Source organism: Rana temporaria, chromosome 8 (genome assembly GCF_905171775.1).
Source record: "Rana temporaria chromosome 8, aRanTem1.1, whole genome shotgun sequence".
NCBI classification, from domain to species: domain Eukaryota; kingdom Metazoa; phylum Chordata; class Amphibia; order Anura; family Ranidae; genus Rana; species Rana temporaria.
The window spans coordinates 171,929,921-171,942,703 of record NC_053496.1 but is presented as its reverse complement, the minus strand read 5'-3'; the positions used below and the strand labels follow the sequence as shown (position 1 = coordinate 171,942,703).

At 43.3% G+C, this 12,783-nt stretch overlaps 1 protein-coding gene across 1 annotated transcript; it reads left to right on the top strand.

Moving 5' to 3' along the window:
• The first annotated feature begins 835 nt into the window (after window positions 1-835).
• Window positions 836-11,609, top strand: LOC120909417 (oocyte zinc finger protein XlCOF7.1-like). Its single transcript, XM_040321181.1, has 7 exons — window positions 836-976; window positions 7,074-7,217; window positions 7,397-7,553; window positions 7,674-7,771; window positions 7,879-8,017; window positions 8,818-8,957; window positions 10,842-11,609. The coding sequence occupies exons 1-7, from the start codon at window positions 899-901 to the stop codon at window positions 11,229-11,231; spliced, it is 1,146 nt and encodes a 381-aa protein (XP_040177115.1). The 5' UTR covers window positions 836-898; the 3' UTR covers window positions 11,232-11,609.
• The last annotated feature ends 1,174 nt before the right edge of the window (window positions 11,610-12,783 follow it).

Sequence of the window (12,783 nt, the reverse complement as noted above, 5' to 3'; positions counted from 1 at the left end):
GTGACACACATGTATACAAAGTTCTTCGGAAGGTGAAGGTGAAGATTACGTTGTGGCACACATGGATACAAAGTTCTTCGGAAGGTGAAGGTGAAGATTACGTTGTGGCACACATGGATACAAAGTTCTTCGGAAGGTGAAGGTGAAGATTACGTTGTGGCACACATGGATACAAAGTTCTTCGGAAGGTGAAGGTGAAGATTACGTTGTGACACACATGTATACAAAGTTCTTCGGAAGGTGAAGGTGAAGATTACGTTGTGGCACACATGGATACAAAGTTCTTCGGAAGGTGAAGGTGAAGATTACGTTGTGACACACATGTATACAAAGTTCTTCGGAAAGGGGAAGGTGAAGATTACGTTGTGGCACACATGTATACAAAGTTCTTCGGAAAGGTGAAGGTGAAGATTACGTTGTGGCACACATGGATACAACGTTTTTTGGAATGTGAAGGTTGCCTTGTGGCACACATGTATACAAAGTTCTTCTGAGGGTGAAGGAGACGCCAACGGTGCAACGAAGGATTGGAACGCTAGGCGTCCCCTTCTCTTCATTCCTGAGGATAATAAGCTCCTGGGGGCGGCCATATTATTGTAGCCCATACATCAAGACATGTTAGCATATAACTAAATAAACAAGTCACTTGCTTTAAAAATTAGAAAATTCATCCAACACTCAGCTGATGGTAACTTTTGGTGGATTCTATGAATAGAAGTCCTCTAGGTTTGAGCATTGTTTTATGCTGAACAGTGTTTTCCTCCAAGTCTTGCTGGGCTACAACAAAATGGCTGAAAAGAACCAATCACAGAAGAGCCTGCCTTTTATTCATTATACTGACGTTAGTGGGGGATGGGCACTATTGTTGCAGGAAGTGAATGGGACAGAGTTGGGAGCAATGGAGGCAAACTGCAGCAACCTGACGGAGAAGATTTTACAGCTCACCCTGGAGATCATCTACCTGCTGACCGGGGAGGTGAGGAGGATTCTGGGAGCGCCGCCAACACGTTCGGTTCATTTTATTGATTGATAGCCGAGCGAAAAAAAAACTTTTCTACAGTTTTTTTTCAGCAACAAATCTCTGGGAAGTGTCCGATGGTCGTAGTTTTTTTTTTACATTTGTAACTGCTGAAGTTCTTTGTTCATCATTGGCGTTCAACCTTACGTTTGCACATGCATATTTAAGGCTGCTTTCACACTGATGCATTTTTGCAGCGTTTTGCGAGGAAAAAACGCAATCCTATGGGACTCTTAACACTGGTGCGCTGCGGGCATGGTGCATTTTTCAAAAGTCTTGCACGCTGCATCTTTGGTGCGCACCAAAACCGCAGATCCCTCATTGAAAAGTATAGAAAACACAGCAAAACGCACCTGCGTTGCGTTTTTATTTCTTTATTTTTTGGGGTCACGCGTCCAAGTTTCCCAGGTGTATGCTGGCCAATAGGCATCCAGAAAACACCCTGAAATGGACTGGAAACAAACTAAAAACACGGAAAAAGCGCATATGCGTTTTTGATGCATTTTTTTTTCTCAAGGGAGCATTGTGAAAGAAGCATAACTTTTGCCTCCTCACTTAGCCCCCTTTCACACTTGTGCGACCTGAAAGTTGCATGACTTGAAGCAATTCCTGTATAATCTTGATGTCTATGGACCTCAAGTCGCATCAAAGTCAGAAGCAAAGTAGTGCAGGGACTACTTTGAAGTTGCACAGATATGAACGGTACTCATTGTTTTGTATTGCAGTCCCAACTCGCACAAGTGTAAATGGGGCCTAAGGCTAGGTTCACACCTATGCGTTTTGCAGGGCGTTTGCAGATTTCACACTACAGTCCATTAAGCCTGGTTTTACAGTAGTGCGTGTGGCACACTGCATATAATCGCACCGCATTCCTATGCCCGTTAATGCGATATCTGTGTGGTTGCATTTCCCTGCATCGCACAGTGTCCATCCGATCTGTGGCAAATGCCAATGTTAGATTAATGACACCTCGAAACAAATCGAAAAAATGCAGTGCGATTGCCAGAATGTATGGCCCAAATCGCATCCGCACCAAAATGGTGCAGAACCCTTTTTTTATTTTATTTTTTCTCGCACCTAAATTGCTGTGTTCATACCCATGCAATGTGATTCTGGAAAACGCACTGAGTTTTGCGATCTGTTTCGGGGTGTCGTTAATCTACCATTGACATTTGCGGCAGATTGCATGGACGCCGTGCAGTGCGGTGCAGGGAATTCGCAGTGAATCTTGTGTGTTTCCTGCATCGCATCAGTGTGAACCAGGGCTCAATGTGGTTTTCCTATGGGTCACGTTCACATCTGTGCGCTTTCAACCGATGTGTTTTTTTTTTTTTTTTTTTTTAAAGGGTCAGGGACTTTTTTGCCCCCAGCAGGTTGCGTTTTTGGTTCTATGGACTTCAATGGATAAGCATTAAAAATAAATGTACATGCATTTTTGGTGCGTTTTCCTGCATGACAACGGACGACCACCTCTGGCAATGTTGGCACATCCTAAAAACACAACATGCATCGAAAACGTATTAAAAAGCGTCAAGAATAAATGAAAAACACACCAGGAAATTGCATCAATCGCATAGGTGTGGGCCTAGCCTAAGGCCCCATTCACACTTGTGCAACGTGTCCTCCGACTTGGGACTGAAAAAAGCAAAACAATGAGTACCGTTTATATCTGTGCGACTTCAAGTTGCTGCGACTTAAAAGTAATCCCTGCACTACTTTGGTCCGACTTTGATCTACGCTGGAATTGCTTCAAGTCGCGTCAAAGTTGTGTGATTTTTCAGGTCGCACAAGTGTGAAAGGAGCCTAAGAGAGGAGGCCAGAATTATGCTGCTCCCTTGAAAAAAAAAAAAACATGCATATGCGCTTTTGCTGCGTTTTTTGATTAGTTTCACATAAGCCGATTAGAAATCTCGGGCAGAACCGCCGCGATTCCAAAATGTTTGGCAGAACTCGCAAAGCAGGATGAAGCGTTCCAGCTAGCGATTTATTTATTTTTTTAAAGCAGAAAAGCGTCATGCATTGAATAATGGTACTCCAAATGCAGTGCAATTCTGCTGCGATTTGTCGTGCAACAGAATCATGTGGCAAAACGTACAGTTAAAAATCGCACTAAGCTTGTCGCCCCAAAAAAGAAGCAGGAGCTGTTTTTGGGCGTCAAACCTGAATGGGCCGCCCTGTGCGCGACACGCATTTCCGCTAGTACGTCACGCTTACAAATAATCGCAAGCTTAATTAGTGTGCTGGTTGTTCCCAAAACCAGGACCCAGGAATGGAGACGTCCTCCCTCCCAAGACTCCAACCAATGAGGAAACTGAAAAATCTGTTTCCTCTGAATGCCTCACACCCTGGAGACCATCAACTTGCCTGGATGAGAACCCTGGGTAATACAATGATTGTATAATAGGTCTATACAGTATATGTGGTGCTAGAGTTGCCTCCTGTCCAGGATTCACCCGGACAGTCCAGGTTTCATTCCCCCTGAAACCCGGACACATTCAGGTCAGACTGTGGTGGAGGGATGGGCAGTGTTTGGGCACTCAGTACCATTCAGGGAATGATGGGAAAGACGATCGGTGGTTCCCCTTCTCTCCCGATCCCCTTCCCCTCACCCACAGTTTCCGGCTTTTCATCCTTGCGTATCCCTGGCAGAGGATGTTGATGGTATTGACCTGCAACCCGGACACATTATTCAGACAGGACTGTGGGCATAGCTTTAGGAGGCCTGTGCCAACTCCCTGTCACACATTTACTAGAACCGTTTGCCTGCATTTTACTTCTGTAGCAGCTGAATGTCGGCTTCTCCTCCTCGTCCTCCTGCTGGCGTTCAGCTGCTGCAGAAGGAAAATACAGAGGATCTATACTAGTAAATGCCGCCTCTGCTGCCCTGCCTGTCCAGCTTCCTCCTCTTTCTGCTGCCCCCCAGGGCTCCTGTGTGCTCACCTTTGCTGTGTTCCTCCAAAATTGTTCGGGTTTGGCTTGAAGAAAAGGTGGCCCCCCCCCCCCAATGTAGTGCTCACCCCACAGGGGCTGCGTTTTTTATCTGGTTCTTTCCCAAGTGGTACAGAGGCCACTAGTCACCCAAGCAACAGTTCATTCATTCCCGTTCCATTAAACAGTCTAGGGGACGTCTTTTTGTGATTTATTGCTTGTAGAACTTGTAGCAGGATAGGGAGTAGAGCATGAGATACTTTAAAATGGCTAGGAAAAATAAATGAGACGGCAATATAAACACTCACAGCTGGGGACCATGAGATATCATTCTGAACAGCCTTAAAACCTCATAGCTGGGGACCATAATGTATATTTTTGAACAGTCCTAAAGCCTCGCATCTAGGGACCATGAGGTATCTTTCTGAACAGTCCTAAAGCCTCGCCGTTGGGTGAGCGTGAGGTATCTTTCTGAACAGTCTTAAAGCCTCACAACTGGAGACCATGAGGTATCTTTCTGAACAGTCTTAAAGCCTCGCAGCTAGGTGACCATAATATATCTTTCTGAAAAGTCTTCAAGCCTCACAGCTGGGGACCATGAGGTATCTTTTTGAACAGTCCTAAAGCCTCACAGCTAGGGACCAAGAGGTATCTTTCTAAACAGTCCTAAAGCCTCACCGTTGGGTGAGCGTGAGGTATCTTTCTGAACCGTCTTAAAGCCTCACAGCTGGAGATCATGAGGTATCTTTTTGAACAGTCTTCAAGCCTCACAGCTGGGGGACCATGAGGTATCTTTCTGAACAGTCCAAAAGCCTTGCAGCTAGGTTGACCATGAGGTATTTTTCTGAACAGTTTTAAAGCCTTGCAGCTAGGTGACCATAATATATCTTTCTGAACAGTCCAAAAGCCTCGCAGCTGGGGACCATGAGGTATCTTTCTGAACAGTCTTCAAGCCTCGCAGTTGGGGACCATGAGGTATCTTTCTGAACAGTCTTCAAGCCTCACAGCTGGGGACCATGAGGTATCTTTCTGAACAGTCTTTTAGACCCCTTTCACACTGAGGCACTTTTCAGGCACTTTCAAGTAAGTAAAAAAAAAAAAAAAAAAAAGCACCCACTTGAAAAGCTCACGAAAACCTATTTCCATTAGCTGTCACCTTCCTCCTAACGCAACCCAGTGAGAGATACTGTCCTTCTCCAGACCATATCCCTTTGGTAAAGTCCAGATGACTCCCAGGTCCCATCTCTGCCACCGCTGAGGCCTTACAGAACAGCAACACAGTCCACAGGCTGCCTATAGGGCAATAGCCCTCTGAGGCTTAGAATTTTTTCTTGGTGAAGAAAGACAATTTCTTCAGGGCTCCAGACTTGCATATGAGCTTCCCAGACACCATCTGGCCACCACTCCCTGGGGATTGGCTAGGCCTTGATTTGAATTCCCCCTCCCTAAGCTCTAGAAACTTCTTCTAGAGGCAGGGGAAGCAATCAAACTCCCAGCTTGTGAAACCCTGAACAGACCAGACCAAACAATCTATGCTCCCTTGATTACAGAAGGCGCTAAAAACTAAGTTGACCTATAAGCCTTCATTAGGAGGGGGCTACGTTTATTTATTTATTTATATATATATATATATATATATATATATATATATAATGTGTGTTAAAGTACAATCAGTCTAAATTCAATTATTGTTTATCTAGAAAATGGATAAAGAGATTTCATGAGCTAAATATTGTGTTTGTGGTAATCAGTGAACTCGAGGGTACTGACATTGGGGTTGATTTACTAAAACTGTAGCGCTCCGAATCTGGAGCAACTGTGAATGGTAGCCAATCGGCTTCTAACTTCAACTATCAGGTTTGTAGACTTTTTGTCATTAAATGTCAGAAAGCAGTCAGATATGCACCATCTGTCAATCTCGAGATGGATTTTGGTGGAACTCTAGATATAAGCGAGACCATTCAGGTCACATTAGTGTGCCTGTTGGGCTATGGGAGGAAGGAGGCACAGGTGACACATTTCAGATGGAAACTTACCAATGGCAAAACAATGATGACTGGATGAGGTGTTCCAATGTATCTGACTACTTTCTTTTATAAGTTTCTCTTGGCCAAGACTGTCTAAGCCTTCCACAGACCTTGCATAATGGGTGACAGTCTCATGCTTCTCTGTACAGTGCTGGTAAAGTGTAATGCCGCGTACACAAATGTTTGGTGGAAGCTTTTTGTCAGAAATTCCGACCGCGTGTAGGCTCCATCGGACATTTTCTGTCGGAATTTCCGACAACAAAAATTTGAGAGCTCGTTCTCGTAAATCCTCTCTCGTAAATTCCAAGCGTGTGTAGACAATTTTGATGCACAAAATTCCACGCATGCTCTGAATCAAGTATGAGACGGAAGCGCTCGGTCTGGTAAAACTAGCGTTCGTAATGGAGATAGCACATTCGTCACGCTGCAAAAAGCAGTAACGGACTGAAAAGCACGAATCGTCTCTCGCCAAACTTCTACTAACACAAGATTAGCAGAAGGAGCCCAATGGGTGGTGCACTTGGTATGGAACTTCCGTTTTTTTGTGCCGCTGTACGTGACCCGTTCTTTAATTTGTGCGACCGTGTGTATGCAAGACAAGTTTGAGCCAACATCTGTCGGAATGTCCGATCGTGTGTACACGGCATAATTCTTACAGATGCTCTGTTGGCTATTTGGTATGATGACATCTCAGTTCTGCTTTCCTGATGGGTGGGGGGTCTGCCACAAAATAGAGCTTGCCAAACCACAACTGGACATTTCTTGTACACTGCAGCTCTGCTCCCACTATGCCTTGAAGGGGTATTCGCCTTGCGTGGCTTTAAAGCCGACATCCCTGTGCGGCTTGATTGTGGCTTGCATTCGACCAAGAGGGACCATAAATGCAGGAAGTTGTAGTTGGATCTCCAGGAACTGTGACTGATATTGTCTTAGTAGAGTAGTATCTGATACAAGGTGATTGGAAACAACTCCTAGGTTTATTTGCAAATATAAGAAGAAATATTATCTCTGAAAGCCATTGATTGGATCCTAGAAAAGAGGGATGATGATGGCAGTTGTATTGTCTTTTGTATATAGTAATTGCTGATCTCTCTCCACAGAATAACATAGTTGCGAAGAAGACACCAGGAGATGAACAGAACCCCATTACAGTTCCTCTACATTCCTTACTGGTTCCAGAAAGAAACGATGAAAAAAAGATTTTACAAGTCGCCCAGAAGATCACTGACCTCCTGGCAGGAGAGGTGAGCGGTGCCGGGAATTCTGGGACATTATCCAGTAACAGACAAGGGATGTGTCTGGATGGTGACTGTATCATTGTGTGTGTGTCAGGTTCCTATAAGGTGTCAGGATGTCACTGTCTATTTCTCTATGGAGGGGCAGAGGCATTTTTACTATTTTTTTTTTTTACATTTATGTTCAGGGTGAAAACTCCGGCAATTTTAATGTTAGTATCAGAGAAAATATAAATGAAGGCGAGCCGAAGGATAGTGTGACGAAGGAGCAGGAGTGTTTAGAAGGACACAAGGATCTCAACAAGAACGTCATGATGGAGAATCAGCCGCCCCTCACATCACCGGGTAAGAGGAGACTTTATTGTAAAGGAGAGAGCAGTACGGAGGGTCCCCCTAGATTCCCCATCATCTGATAAACACATAGAAACAATGTATTCAGTCAGTGTGTGTGTGTGTTTCCTACAGATGGATCCAGTAACAAAAAAAACAAAAAAAGACGTCCCCGTCCTCGGAAAACCCGAAGATCCACACGGAAAGATCACACCGTCCCTCACCATGATCAGGTAGAGTTGGAGGATGTCATACTTATACTTGGTTGTGAACTGGATTCTATGATATTCTTCTATGTAGTCTCAGAATAATACTACTCACCATCATACTGTCATTTTAGGTTGAAGAAGTGATGGGTATAAAAATTGTGATTAAAGAGGAAGAAGAAATGTTTTTGATAGATGATCAGTTGTCTATAAATGAAGATGAAATAATGGGGACAATGACCAAGGGGGAATCTTCTGTAAAGGACAGCACAGGTAAAAATGATTTAATATGAAATGCAGCACTTGATATCTTTATTTTATGTTCATTTTTATCACATTTCAATTTAATTATCAAATTTTATGTATGCAGTTAGATCAAAAAAGATGTAAAATCGGCAATCCAACGCAAACAGTTTTCAGACAGGGTGCCCTGTCCTTTGAAAGAATAATTTTGGATTCTTATTCATGTTCCCAACAAATGAGGAGGAGATGCTGTACACCATATGAAAGGTCCATCTTCCTTCCTCAATATAATGTCATGTTCCCAACAAATGAGGAGGAGATACTGAGATTGCAGGCTTGGCTGGCTTAAATCAGGTTTCGTCTCCACCCAGAGACTGGCCACATTAATCACCTTGCAGGTGGACAGACAGACATGGAGAAGGCCATATGAAAGGTCCATCTCCATCCCTCAATATAACGTCATGTTCCCAACAAATAAGGAGGAGATACTGTACACCATATGAAAGGTCCATCTCTATTCCTCAATATAACGTCATGTTCCCAACAAATGAGGAGGAGATACTGTACACCATATGAAAGGTCCATCTCCATTCTTCAATATAACGTCATGTTCCCACACATCTGATGGAGCAAGGTCCATTTCTGTTCCTCACTTTATACATGTTTTTACACCTTTACCCAGTTTACTATAGTTGCTTAGGTTCTGTCCTTGCACAGTTATCTCTGTTCCCAATTCCGTAAAGATCTGGGTAACGGTTGTCTTCTAGACCAACATAAACAATAAACACGTTTTTATGTTTTTATTGATTAAAAAAATATATTTCCAACAGGAGGCCACAGAAGCTGGAATGCCCCAGAGGGACGTCTCGTTTTATCTGCAAATTGTAATAAAGAAGATCTTGGCATGGCATTGTATTCTTCAGGAAATAGCATTGTTAATAAAAATATACATGAAAAATTCAATACTTTGGTAAGATCAACAAATCGATTTAATTCCAAAGATATACACTGTGTTGTCAAAAGTATTGGGACACCTGCCTTTACACACCCATGAACTTAAACCCCCTTCCTGTCCAAGCCATTTTTTTAGCGCTGTCGCACTTTGAATAAGCGCGGTCATGCAACACTGTACCCAAATTAATTTTTTTTCCCTCACAAATATAGCTTTCTTTTGATGGTATTTGATCACCCCTGCGGTTTTTATTTCTTGCACTATAAACAAAAGAACAGTGACAAGTTTGAAAAAAAACACTATTTTTTACTTTTTGCTATAATGAATATCCCAATATTTTATTTATTTTTTTAAACAATTTTTTTCCTCAGTTTAGGCTGATATATATTCTTCTACATATTTTTGTTAAAAAAAATCACAATAAGCGTATATTGATTGGTTTGTGCAAAAGTTATAGCGTCTACAAAATAGGGGATATATTTATGGCATTTTTATTATTTGTTTTTACTAGTAATGGAGGCGATCTGCAATTTTTATCGTGACTGCGATATTGCGGCGGACATATCGGACACCTTTGAAACTATTTTGGGACCATTCACATTTATACAGCGAACAGTGCTATAAATATGCACTAATTACTGTATAAATGTGACTGGTAGGGAAGGGGTTAACACTGGTGGGTGATCAAGGGGTTACATGTGTTACCTAGGGAGTGATTCTAACTGTAGTGGGAGGGGACTCGTAAGGAGAGGAGAACGATCAGTGTTCCTCTGTACTGGGAACAGACCATCGGTCTCCTCTCACCTGACAGGACGTGGATCTGTGTATTTACACACACAGATCCACTTCCCTGGCTCAGCTGCTGGGCAATCGCAGGGGCCTGGTGGACATTGCGGCCGCCGGGCACGTGCATCGGTTTCCCGAGTGACGCAGCACAGCCGAGGACGTCATATGACGCCCAGCCAGAACGAGAGCTGCACTGCCAAGCTGTCATCTGATGGCCGGTGGGCTGTAAGCAGTTAATGGCATCCCAGTCTTAGTCTGTAGTGGAGTTCAATATTGAGTTAGCCCACCCTTTGCAGCTCTAACAGCTTCAAGTCTTCTGGGAAGGCTGTCCACAAGGTTTAGGAGTGTGTCTATGGGAATGTTTGACCATTCTTCTAGAAGTGTATTTGTTAGGTCAAGCACTAATGTTGGACGAGAAGGCCTGGCCTACAGTCTCCGCTCTTATTCATCATCTTAAAGATATTCTATCTGGTTGAGGTCAGGACTCATTCATGTTTTTATGGACCTTGCTTTGTTTACTGGTCCAAATCATTTGGTGGAGGGGGGGGGGGGTTATGGTGTGGGTTGTTTTTTCAGGGGTTGGGCTTGGCCCCTTAGTTTCAGTAAAGGGCAATCCTTAAGGCGTCAGCATACCAAGACATTTTGGACAATTTCACGCTCCTACCTTTGTTGGAACAGTTTGGGGATGGCTCTTTCCTGATTCAACATGACTGTGCACAAAGCAAGGTCCATAAAGACATGGATGAGCGAGTTTGGGGTGGAGGAACTTGACTGACCTCAACCCGATAGAACACCCTTGGGATGAATTAGAGCAGAGACTGTGAGCCAGGCCTTCTTGTCCAACAGCAGTGCCTGACCTCACAAATGTGCTTCTGGAAGAATAGTCAAACATTCCCATAGACACACTCCTAAACCTCGTGGACAGCCCTCCCAGAAGAGTTTAAGCTGTTATAGCTGCAAAGGGTGGGCCAACTCAATAGTGAACCCTACAGACCAAGAATAGTGTATCATGTACCAATATCCTTTATGTCCATACAAGTTATCACAGTGCAGATCAATCATTGGATCCTTCTAATCTTGAGGAATCTTCTTACAACTTTTTGTTTCCTTTTTCAGGGTTGCGAGAGATGTTTCAGAATAAAAGCTAACCGGCTAATTCCCGTCCTCGAAAGACCCTATTCCTGTTCCCAGTGTGAAAAGTCCTTCTCGAGGAAATCAGGACTTGCCCAACACCAGATAATCCACACTGGGGAAAAGCCCTGTCCGTGTCCTATATGTGGAAAGTGTTTCATCAACAAATCGCAACTCAATAGACACAACATAGTCCACACCAAGGCAAGGCCCTTTTCCTGTCCTCATTGTGGAAGGGGCTTCCCCCATAAAGGGAACCGTGATAAGCACTTGATGATTCACACCGGGGAAAAGCCGTTTGTTTGTTTAGAATGCAACAAATGTTTTGCCCAGAAAGCGGGACTAATCATCCACCAGAAAAATCACGTCACCTGAGACCTATGAAGAACAAATGGAGACGTTCCATTGGCTGAACCGTTATGACCTTAGAACAACCATACAATAAAATGAGACAGTCCGAAAGGATCAGCCAAGCCAAATGGAATATCTTTAGTTTTATTATTTTACACAGTAAATTTTTTTCATTTATAATTTTATTGTACATTTTTTATGGCTTAGTTTTGCTAAAAAATAAAAAAAAAATCCTTTCTTCGTTCTGGGGATACAGATACCATAACACAGCAGAGACCTTCGCTATCAATAACCTTCTCTATTCTGTCAGAAAAATAACAAAAAAGTTTTGTACGGATTTCCACTTTATATACTAAAGTTCTCTGGGAACAATGGGTGGGGTTTTGGGCTGTCCTTTTTTTTCTTTAGGTTATGTAAAGATATCTAATGAGCGGCAGAATTAAAAAAAAAATAAAACAAAAAAAAACATAGTGTGGACTCTTACTTTTTTTCATATGCACTGTTACTACTTGCACTTCTGATCAGCAACATTATGCTTATTGGAACTTGTTTTTTTGGAGAAGGTTATATTCTTTCTAAAGGAAGAAATAGTAAATAGATTTCTATAGGCAGAAAGTGAAGTCCTTGTAGAACAACTATCTGAAGAAACAGTCTTTTGCCCCAGTTCTTCAGCCGGCTAGAGTTGGGGCCATGTCTTTATGGTGGTGCACATAATTACAGTCCTAGTAAAGTTTGCATGCAGCGGTAAAGGCTGCTAGTCCTATGTCCAGTCCTAATGCGCTCAGCCTTTTTGTCACGTACCTGATAGAGGAGTCTGACACAATGAGGAAGGTCTCTCTTACATCTCTGACTTTGGGCCCCTAAAAGAACAGACAGGAGTCGCAGCTGTACAGGGTGGCAAGAGAGCCTGTTGGTCTTGCTAGCAGAGCAGAAGACTGGAGCAGACTGGCACTGGTGAAAGCAGACAGGCGGTAAGCTTGCGCCTGAGATATGTACAGTGCCTTGAAAAAGTATTCACACTTCTAAGGCCCCTTTCGCACCCGCTGACACCCGATCTCATCAGTGTCCACAATCCTCCGATTCTGCAGACGGAGGAAAATCCTATTTTTCCATCAGCCTTCAGAGCGGATTGGGTGAACAGGGCGGAATAGGGGAGAGCGGAGTTCTGACAGGGCGGTCCCTGCACAGCCATCTGCCAGCTCAGCGGGGATCAACGGAGTGATCCCCGTTGAGCAAGCAGATACACATGTACGGATCCTCACGAGATCCTTACATGTGAAAGGGGCCTTCAAATTTTGCACATTTTGTCATGTTACAACCAAAAACGTAAATGTATTTTATTGGGATTTTATGTGATAGCCCAACACAGAGTGGCACGTGATTGTGAAGTGGAAGGAAAATGATAAATGGTTTTCAATTTTATTTACAAATAAATATGTGAAAAGTGTGTTTGTATTCATCCCCCTTTACTCTGATACCCCTAACTAGAATCTAGTAGAACCAATTACCTTCAGACGTCACCTAATTTAGTAAATACCGTATTTATCGGCGTATACCGCGCACTTTTTTTCCCCTT